This window comes from Solanum lycopersicum, chromosome 4 (genome assembly GCF_036512215.1).
Source record: "Solanum lycopersicum chromosome 4, SLM_r2.1".
Lineage (NCBI taxonomy): Eukaryota > Viridiplantae > Streptophyta > Magnoliopsida > Solanales > Solanaceae > Solanum > Solanum lycopersicum.
This window is the reverse complement of record NC_090803.1, coordinates 42,941,836-42,953,086: the sequence shown is the minus strand read 5'-3', so window position 1 is coordinate 42,953,086 and position 11,251 is coordinate 42,941,836. Positions and strand designations below refer to the sequence as shown.

The window sequence follows — 11,251 nt, the reverse complement described above, 5'->3', positions numbered from 1 at the left end:
GAATGGAATTTTCCTAAAGTCTTATAGCCTCTCAAAGAAAAGTAAAGGCGTCCCCCTACCGTTCCTTAAGACTCTACTAGACTCGTTCTTGTGTGATGAGACCAACGAACCTAATGCTCTGATACCAAGTTTGTCACGACCCAAATCGGGCCGCGACTGGCACCCACACTTACCCTCCTATGTGAGCGAACCAACCAATCTAAACCTTAACATTTCAATATAATATCAACAGAAAGTAATGCGGAAGACTTAACTCATTAATAAAAACCAATTCAATAACTTCTAAAATCCAACATCTATTATTCCCCAAAATCTGGAAGTCATCACCACAAGAACATCTATGATCAAATTACTAAACTAAGAGTATTCTAAGAAGCTAAAATAAGTAAAAGCTAGTCCATGCCGGAAGTTCAAGGCATCAAGACAGGAGGAAGAAAATCCAGTCCAAGCTAGAAGCGTTAGCTCACCCTGAAGATCCGATGTGACGAAGACTGGCTAGAATTGCGGTTGAGTTGAAGACGACGGCACGTTCGCTGCACTCCACAAATAACAAGAAGAAAACATAAAAGTAGGGGTCAGTACAAAACACGGGTACTGAGTAGATATCATCGGCCAACTCAAAATAGAAAATAGTATATACCAAGTAATATCATAAAATCAACTATGATACTCAACATGTAGCAACAACAAGTACTATATCATTAACAATTACCGTCAAGTTCACACATGAGGACTCAAGCCTCAATACCATACTCATTTAGGAATTAGATTCATTAGATTGAGTATATTAACATCTTTCAAGATTCATTATCTTTATTCCTCTTGTGTCGGTACGTGACACTCCGATCCCCTAATTCTACGTGTCGGTTCGTGACACCTGATCCCCTAATTCTACGTGTTGGTTCGTGACACCCGATCCCCTAAATCTACGTGTCGATTCGTGACACCCGATCCCCTAAATCTACATGTCAGTTCGTGACACCCGATCCCCTAAATCTACGTGTCGGTTCGTGATACCCGATCCCCTAATTCTACGTGTCGATTCGTGACACTCGATCCCCTAAATCTACGTGTCGGTTCGTGACACCCGATCCCCTAAATCTACGTGTCGGTTCGTGACACCCGATCCCCTAAATCTACGTGTTGGTTCGTAACACCCGATCCCCTAAATCTACGTGTCGGTTCGTGACACCCGATTCCCTAATTCTACGTGTCGGTTCGTGACACCCGATCCCCTAAATCTACGTGTCGGTTCGTGACACCCGATCCCCTAAATCTACGTGTCGGTTCGTGACACTCGATCCCCTAAATATACGTGTCGATTCGTGACACCCGATCCCCTAAATCTACGTGTCGGTTCGTGACACCCGATCCCCTAATCTCATTCTATCAATTCATCAAGCCTTCTCTTATACCAAGGCATCATCAATCTCATTACTTTAGTTCATCAAGCCTTCTTTTATACCAAGACATCATCATTAACAAGAGATTGGGTTTTTATCAAGATTTGGGATTCAATAGCTTCATCATGCTTATTTCATCACAATCATATAATCACATTCATGCATGCATACAATTAAGCACATAGAAGGGTTTACAATACTTCCTAATACATATCATTCGCTATTAAGAGTTTACTATGAAAGCATAAAAACCATAACCTACCTCCACCGAAGATTAGTGATCAAGCAAGCAAATTTTCTCCAAAGCTTTGTGTTTCCCCTTCTCGATCGACCCTCTCTCTCTCTTCTTGTTCTTTCTATTTTCTTTATTCAAACCCTCTTTCTTTTACCCTAATTAGCATATAATTAAGAATAAAAGATGGCAATAATAACCCACTAATTAACTTAAGGTTACCTCTTTTAACCCCCAAGTAATTAGACTTATTAACATTAACCCACTAACTTTATAATTAAAGCAGGAATAGTCAAATACGTCCCTTAAAACGTATAAAGAAATCCGACCCAGACTGGGATTACGCAGCCTGCGATGGCCCGTCGTGCCTGCGACGGTCCGTCCTGCAGGTCGTCGCAAGTATCAGAGACTGGATTTCCACTGAAGACTCTGTGACGGTCCGTCCTGCCATTCCGTCACGAAGTTCAGAGAGTCAATTTTTAGTACCCAATTTCAGATTTTCTAAGTGTTTTGAAACGAGACCCTGCGACGGTCCGTCGTGGGGTCCGTCGCCTCAGCCTGTTTTTCCAGAAATAAAATCTGCTGCTCAAAACGACTAAACAGGTCGTTACAGGGAGGCCTGGCACTATCATAGTGCGTCTGAAGAATCTGTTTGGAGAATTCAAGTCAAGGTGGAGATTTGTTGAATGCCTTGAATTGAGCCCTTAATTATCTGTCAATTATGTATTTTAGGCCCAAGCCTGTTAGGGCATAACTTAGCACTATATATAGACGCTATGGCAAACCCTATTCTGTAATTCTGTTTTTGCCTCTCCATAATAAAACTGCTCCCTCTCTTCCCCGTGGACGTAGCCAATTTATTGGTGAACCACGTAAATCTGTTGTCTTGTTTTTCGCGTTTATAGCCAATTCACGTTTTAATAATTGAGAGACGTTTTGTGCTAAGAAGAATAATTTAAGTTGGTGTATCATTTAAAAATATTTTTGATCAAAACTAATACAAGTTGTACCTCATACAACAATATTAGTTATATAACATCCGACAAATACAAGTTATACTATACTAATAGTACTCAAATCAAAAGAACAAGCTCCTCACTAAAAAATGAGCTACCGGAAATTTTTATTATGTACTAGACATATATATGATGTGACAAACAAATCTTATATGAAACTTAACTTATATTTGCCAAGTGAATAACAAATTGTATTTCAGAAAATGGTCAAACTATCCTTTCTCTCTTTGCTTATAAAGTTTTTTCTCTCTTACTTTTTACTTTTTTTCTTCCTTTCTCTCTTTCCTTGTAAAGTTTTTTCTCTCTTACTTTTTACTTTTTTTTCTTTGATTTCTTTTCAATCAATTGTTCTAAATTTTGCACTTTTAATCTTTAATAATCTTATTTATAGAAAAGAAATCCAAAATTCTTGCTCGATTCATTCTACTTATACTTTTTGACATTATTTTTCCATTTTAATATCAGTTATTTAAATTGCTAAAATAAGTTGTATAATATTTTTTGTATTTTACGAATTAAGATATAATTAATTATATTTTTTTATTTTTGTAATAATTAATTCTTTTGAAAGTTTAAATAAAATTTATAATGTTAAAAAACGTGCAAATTAGTAAAGCTAAATTTTATTTATGATTTCTTAAGAAATTTGTAAAATAAACAAGTAGACTACTAATATGAAAAATAAAGAAGGTATAAAATTAATTTGTTCTATTATTTTCTCTCAACGATTTCATGTTTTCAAAAGCACTTAAACCATCAAATACTCGTGAAACAATTACATAAGTTTTGATACTATTTTCGTGAAATTCAAAAATGAAAAAATCCATAAATACATATATAAATACATATTTTTTTAGTCAATATATGCTAGTTTTTATTCTTAAAACTAAAGTTATGTGAAATTTAATAAATATTTATTTATTTACTTTCCTTTTACGTTTCTTAAGAAATTATAAATAAAAAGTATAATTTTGACTTTACAAATTTTATTTATACCTTTTAAAAAAATTAATTTTTAGGATTAAAAAAATATTTATATCTTAATTTTATAAACTGAAAATAAAATACAAACAACTATTTACTATAATATAAATAAATAACTACGAATAGAAAAAAATATTAACAGAATAAACTAAAAATCTATATAATTATCATAAAAAATTATCTACTTAGTAAAAAAGAAACAATAAATAGAAAAAATATATAAACAAAATTAACTAAAAATTTATATAATAATCAGAAAAAATTATTTAGAAACAATATAAACTAAGAACAGAAAAAACATTTAGTACAAAAAAGTAGAAACAAAAAATACATTAGATGAGGCATAAAGTCAAAAAAAATAATTTTAAAGTGGACTAAAAGATGTTGCACATGAATCCCAACCATGTCCGCTTGTCAATCAAATGGTGTCTCATACAAGTATGAGTTGACATAGTAAAGTGAGTTTTCCGTCTGAACACAAAAAATTATTTGGGCCTGACTCAACACTATTGTTATATACATGTTATTCAGGTTCTTAATTAGTATACTTGTATGTGTTTTATCCTTTTAAATTTCATGAATAGCTATAACGTAACACATAATAGACCTCTTTAGCTAGACTTTACGTATTTACGTAACATAACTATAGTTTTTATGACTAAACTGAATCTTTTTTGTATATTTGAGTTATTATTAATTAATTATACAAATTAATTATTAAGTTATTTAATTAATTGAGCATCATGCGGTTATAAGAAAAAGAAATATTTCTTAAATAGTGGTAATTATATCTAATTAGAATCCTTACCAAATATGATTTCTCCATTTTTTTTTCTCAATTAATTTTAAACATCTGTTTTCATTTTTTTTTTTGGTGAATCCCGGTGTTATATGTTGTTTTTTACTTTTATGAATTACTAAATTATTTATTTCTGATATATATTTTTGTAATTGATATTTTTTTAAGAGTAACTTTCACATTTAACAAACATAAAATTCATTTTTATATTTTATATCTTATAATTACGCTCCATAACAAACATAAATATGTATATTTCGCTATACATATAAAAAAAACAGTTTTATAATTTGCTATACATATATAAAGAAAACAGTTGTATAATTTGCTATACATGTGCACTTGTATACAAAAGATTAATTATATAATTTGTGTATGTATAAAATGAGAAAGAGAGAAAGAAAATTGAGTAGGAAATATTTATATTGTATAATTACAAGTGTACAGGATGAAAATATATGCATTTGCACGTATATATACAATTTTCTCTCGCTTTATACAAACATAAACACAATTTATAATTTCATTTCTATTTGTATAAGCGAGAGAGGCGAGGATGACAAGCGAGATGAATCAGAAGTGTGATTAGAGCGATTTTAGGCGAATTTACCATTGTTTTTCATGACCATGCTAAGTGCAAACAAGTGTACTAGTTTAATATAAACAAGTGTACCAAAACCATCATCAAAATCTGCAATATGCAATCCAAACTAGTGCAAAACTTGCTTCCATAAATACCACAACAAAAACAAAGTAAAGAAAAAGGCATGTCAATTTGCAAATTCAACGAAACATTTTATTTTCAGCCAACCAAAAAAGAAAAAGAAGTAAAAATATTCAACCATCAAAAGAGAGCCTTTTGGTGTGTCTTTCTACTTTCTATTCTCTACCTAAATTTTCAATGCTGATGTTGTGATCATATTCCACTTCCACATTTAACCATATGCTTTGCATTCTCTTCTAAAGCCAAACTTGACTTATATGCTAGAACCTACATATCTCACAGTTCATCCTTAGCGTCATTAGTGGTGCTCTCGTGGCTTAAACTGGCATCAGACTCTGTAGTTCTCTGTGTTGAGACTGGCTTTTGAATCTTGAACGGGGTAGATGCATGCTTTTTCAGGAATTTGTAAAAGGCAACAACTGTACGATCTGTGTCAACAGTAATCTGTAGAACGGCATGATCATTTAAAACATGCATCAGCTATCATTTGAAGCAAAACGGAACAAAGAATAGCAATATAATTTTGGCAAAGAATTTATGTTACACTCACAGGTTCAAAGCTCTTGTTGCCAGCTGGGAAGAACAGAAGTGTTGGGAATCCATCAGACTGCAATTAATCAATGAATCGTTAACCCAATGTTTGAACAAAGAACACTTACCCCCTCTCCCCGCAGTTCCTTCCGAAAAATAAACATAATAAAACAATTAGCTCTTTTTCCCACCTAAGCCTCCCTACCTGAGGCAAAACAGCACACTGAAAATGAGTCTGTTTTCCTCATTCAAGTTCTGCTTCAACATATATGTAGGTAACGACATTCTAGATACTCTTGCGTGTATTTTCACATAATACAATCTTTTAAAAAGCCTGAGCTATCATGAGAAATAAAAAATGAAGGCCACACTCTCCTCCTACCCACTGTTTTGGACGTTGGTAACACAACTAAATATGAAACAACTACACAATTCTAGTACAATGCACAAGCACAGTAACTTAAATTAGAAACCAAAGTTAGCAGAAGAGAGTTTACAGTCTGTTTGTCACACAAGAAGATTTCCCTTAGCTAATTAATTGTTTAACAAACAAGAGTATAACATCTAGTGCACTAATATAGATGGTAGTGACTGAGCCAGACTTTGTATCTGCCAACAAGCATAACATAACTACACTATTTAGAGCTTGCAGTTACAGATATATCTAATGAAGTACTTGCATGACCTCTATATGCTTTGGTTCTATTTTTAATAATGTGACCGTCTATTTCAAAAGTTTAAGCGGTTTGCGGGATATTTTTATTACTTAGGCCTTCAACAAATCCTTAGCTTTTCAGACATTTCCTTTATTACATATAAATGTTGGTATACACAAAAGAATGCAATATAGGTATCCCACAAACATATCTAATTAACTAAAGAAACTAGGATATAGAATCTGACACATCCCTTGCTGGAAATTATAATACGCTAGCATAGTCAAAAGATCAAGTGGTGAAAAGTACCTTGGCTCTGGGATGCTCGTTTGTTGTACCATCCATCTTGGCAATAACAAGGGAGTCAATGCCTCTTAAATGCTTGCCAAGCTTGTTGTATATGGGTTCTAGTGATTGACAATGTCCACACCAAGGAGCATATAACTGTATTGAATCACAAATGCAAATCATCAATTAGACGACCAGAACAACTCTAAAAATCTGGATGCTGTTCATCCAATTATTCGCATCACTGATTAAGACATGCATTCATTTAGAACAAGATTAACTAGTACCTCAAGAAGAACATCTTTTGATTCATCCAAAACAATTTCGTCAAAGTTATTGCCAACCACAATTTTGACATCCCCATCATTCTGCATATGATCAAAGGATATAAGAAAAAAAACCATAATCTGATGCTTAATGTTGGCTGTTGGAGCATGTGCATTTTGATATTTAAATAACATTGGCAAATAATGGAACGACCCAAAACACTTACAGTCTCAGGAATTGGATCAGATTTGTAGAAAGGCTTTAAATTGTCTTCCAAAAACTTCTCCCCAAATGACTGCAAAACATATGAAACACGTATACACGTTAAGACAGAAAGGTAAACATTAGCTGAAAGAACCTTTGCTAATATAATGCAAATGTGAAACCAAAATTACCGCTGTAAGACTATAAATCAATGTCCTAATCTCAAACTTTTCAAAATGGACAAGATTTCATTTGCTAAACCCAAAACTCCAAAACTGAATTCCATTGTGCCCCACCAATTAATGCAAAGATTTACCACACCTACTAAGATCTCATTGGCTAAAAAGACATTCTTTCAAATAAATTGGCTAACTCATCCAGGCTAACATCATACTCAAACTTTTAATTCGATGAATCGTTTTACTCTATGTGACTTTTACAAGGAAAGACCTATTGCTCCAATCTTCGATTCACACCGTCTAGTTACTCCCCTCCAAACCGCACCATTTAATGATTTTGCTATTCTTTTGAGAAGCCAACATTCAAGGTTTAATTTAAAAGAAAACCTTAGGTACAAAAGGATTCATAAACACATTCCATGTAATTTAACACTGGGGGAAGTACATCCTCGTTACACATGGTTTATTGAAAAGTTTGATTCTAAAGTTAGCAGTCAACAAACCTTGACACCATCCAAGGTTATTTCACCTTCCAGTATAAACTTCCTCCCATCCTCATTTCCTGTATATGCGAGAACCTGCACCAAATCTCAAGTTGGATTCTAGGAAGTTCGAAAACAGAATATATGCGACGATCAGTACTACAAATATCTTACTCTTGGGGCATCACCGCTAACACCAAAGTACTCTGAAACTGGTTTTCCAACATCTTCGTTGTCGATTTCAACAAACACACAGATAAGCTACAAGGAAAGGTTTTAAAAAAAAACAAATGATCTCGAGTCAGAGAGTTGGCAAAAGCACACTATACAGGCAGAAAAACCTATGCTTCATAAAGAGACTGGCTTCACTCAATAAAGGCAGAAAGACCTATGATTCATAAATATTCTTCTAAGCACGAGGCATTTATTAATACCCATAATACTGTATATCTATAAGCAGAAATAAGATTATCACCTTTCCTTTAAAAGCTTTCACAGCTTCTTGAAATATTGGTAAGAATTTTTCTGAATCTTTCGAAGTGGCAAAAAGTATCAACTGCGAACAAGAAAGAGAACATGTAAACAGAAGAAAGAAAAATCACCCAAGATCAGCATGCTATTGTTAGTTCAATTGATCACCTGCTTCGTAATGGGATTTTCAAATATCTCTGAGGCACTTTCCCGAGTAAAATTGGTGACAAGAGGAAGCTTGTTCTCAAAAACAAACTTAGCTATTGCTGACTTGGTGAATTCACCATCTGCAAGAAAGTATGACATGGTAAATACTTCTCTAATGAAATGGTTAATGCATATATAATTGCATTAACCAGACTAACCAAAGTGGTTGATATTCTCGGCTTCTTTCTTAATTATGACAAGAGCTGGACGTTGGGCTTGAGAATCAATATGGAAGAGTTTTGCCACATCTGGATTGGCAGTCTGATAGAAGTTGACATCATCTTCTAGTGCAGCAGCTGCAGCAAGCTCTTCACTTTTATCACCCTGAAAAGATGTAATTAAACAAAATTATAATGCTACACGTTCTGGAAAACAAGATCTCAACAGCCATATATCCTTTTTGATTTTGCTGGTGTTCCATTTTTATCCTAACGTAATATAAATTATAGTTCCCCTCTAGCTATGGTATTTCTCATCAGACTATATTTATTACCCATAAAATTGTAACTGCCATCCCAACTTTGTTTATCACCGTATTACCTGACAAATATCACTAAATCTGGCTTCCATATATATTCTTTTTTACTCTGTGGTATAAATAATGTTTTGTCCCTTCAGCAAGGTTTTGAATCCCCAAACCAATCAAATTTAAGAAAATCATATCCACCTACATAACTGGTGGTACATCTAGTAGTAAGAATATGTAGCAGTTGAATATGATGAGACAACAGAAAATTCCTCCAATTTACTTCTCTTGCCATCTATGAGAAATTGATGGTTCATATAGTACCATGCCATTTTAGCTTGGCGAAGGGAAGTAAAACTAATTAATCACCAAAATCAGAATTGCACTCAAGTCCAATGACAGCCCAATATGGAAAAGAAAACCATTAGCCTGGATAGAGGAATTACCACCAAATCATTCAAATAACCCAACACTACTTTTTTCTCATCTTTCAAGATTTGTTCTGCCTCCTCTACAGTCGTTATATTGGATAGAACAGGCCCGGTCTTCTTTTTTATCCATGAAATAATAGCATCCCTGCAATGAAAGAAATGAAAATCTACTTTGGAATATGACAAAGTAAAATGGATATGAAAATAGGAATACACATGGTATAGAAGGAAAGAGTTCAACTTTTATACTTTTAAACATTATTTACACAATCAGGTGATTTAAAAGCAACTACAATATGGTAAAGGACATGTTACATTGAGTCGAGTTACATGTACATCAAATCCGAGAGGAAATGAGTAAATTATATAGGGCAAGAAATTTCTCTTCAAGATTCTAAGGAAAACATGTTATGAGATTAATCAACATTTTGACCATACAGAAAATTAATAGGTTTCAAATTATTACACATCACCAATAATTCTGATGAAATTGCAGATGAAACTAGGGATCAGAAAAGTCTAAGATCTAATCTCACCAGAAATCTCTCTGCTAGACATATTTACAAAACTAAAAAACACAAGCCACTAGCAAGATCAATAAATATAGAAGAAGAAATTGCAACTGATGAAAAATGCCAACACACAAAGTCAACCAAGTGAAAAATACAACTTACTTATTCCTTTCACCATTATAGGTCTTGTGAACACCATCAATGAGGAAGAAAACAGTGGGATACCCTTGCACATCATACTTTTGAGCAAGTTCAGCTTCCTCAGTAGCATCTACTTTAGCAAGCATCACATTCTCTCCTTTCAGCTCAGTCGCGGCTGCAGCATACTCCGGTGCAAGTGCCTGACAATGACCACACCACGGCGCATAGAACTCAACCATAACATACTTATTCTTCGAAATAAATTCACTAAAATTCCCTTCCTTCAATACAGCCACATCCTTCTCATCCACTGCTGGCGGCTCATACGAGTCTTCTCCGTGATCGGAAGAATCGTCCTCGAGATCTTCGTAGTTCTCAAAATCGTGGTGGTCACCATATGGATTGGAATCTGAATGAGCATCGGAATCCTCTTCTTCAAGGAAACTGAGATCCTCTTCTTCTTCAACAACAGAAGAGAAAGCAGTTCTGAAGAAGATGAGATTGAGTAGAAAAATGGAGAGAATTAGATATTTCTTCATCGCCATTGCTGAAGCAAGTTGAAACTGAAGCACCAAAGTTTTCACACTTTAGTTGCATACTTATAGGAATATTTGAAAATAAATATTGCCAGGACAAATTTTGCTATTTCCACGCAATATGAGATGTACACTATGCTAAAGTTATTGTACTTTGCACCACAATTACTGATTACGCCTTCTTTTCAATTTAAACATACTATATACTAATATTATATATTATATTTATTAATTTGATTTGGTATGGAAGTGGAGAAAGAAATCTTTTTGAAATTTGTCATATAAAATAATAATAATTGTTTATGTGATTAATAATTCTAAAAGTAAAATTTATATATTTATAATTTATATAAAAAATAAAATAAATTTCAATAATGGATAATTTACTTCTTTAAAAGATATATGCCTATAAATCATTAAATAATTATAGATTTGTTTTAATTTAAGAATCTTAAATCTTTCGGATTAATCGAAACAAAAGGAGTAAGATAAATAATATAAATTGAGTTTAGGATGGATAGTATATTTTATTACAGGAAAATAGATCTTTGGGCTGGTAGGATCACATTTGATGTGTCCACGTTCACTACATGATTGGTCTCTGTCAAAGAGTGGGCTAATTAGAATATGACACGTAGGAAAAATGATGTGGTGAATTACAAGTGTTGACTTTTGACTTTTTGATGAGATGCGATCGGGAATGTGTATTGGTGTGTAGTGGA

The 11,251-nt window shown here is 33.5% G+C and overlaps 1 protein-coding gene across 1 annotated transcript; it reads right to left on the bottom strand.

The window, feature by feature from the left end:
* Positions 1–5,208: 5,208 nt before the first annotated feature.
* On the bottom strand, positions 5,209–11,023 carry LOC101257163 (protein disulfide isomerase-like 1-4). The gene is made up of 12 exons (XM_004237492.5): positions 10,015–11,023; positions 9,356–9,485; positions 8,602–8,767; positions 8,405–8,523; positions 8,241–8,321; positions 7,940–8,026; positions 7,787–7,861; positions 7,127–7,195; positions 6,921–7,001; positions 6,655–6,789; positions 5,709–5,765; positions 5,209–5,602 (listed from the first exon to the last, which is right to left on the bottom strand). Exons 1-12 carry the CDS (start codon positions 10,536–10,538, stop codon positions 5,435–5,437), a joined length of 1,692 nt encoding a protein of 563 aa, XP_004237540.1. The 5' UTR covers positions 10,539–11,023; the 3' UTR covers positions 5,209–5,434.
* Between the last annotated feature and the right edge of the window lie 228 nt (positions 11,024–11,251).

Excerpts from the sequence above, each read along its gene's own strand:
- LOC101257163 (XM_004237492.5), bottom strand. The coding sequence starts at position 10,538 with ATGGCGATGAAGAAATATCTAATTCTCTCCATTTTTCTACTCAATCTC. Across the intron at positions 9,486-10,014 it reads TATAATGGTGAAAGGAATAA|GGATGCTATTATTTCATGGA; the intron begins GTAAGTTGTATT and ends CTTTCATTGCAG. Across the intron at positions 8,524-8,601 it reads CGAGAATATCAACCACTTTG|ATGGTGAATTCACCAAGTCA; the intron begins GTTAGTCTGGTT and ends ACTTTCTTGCAG.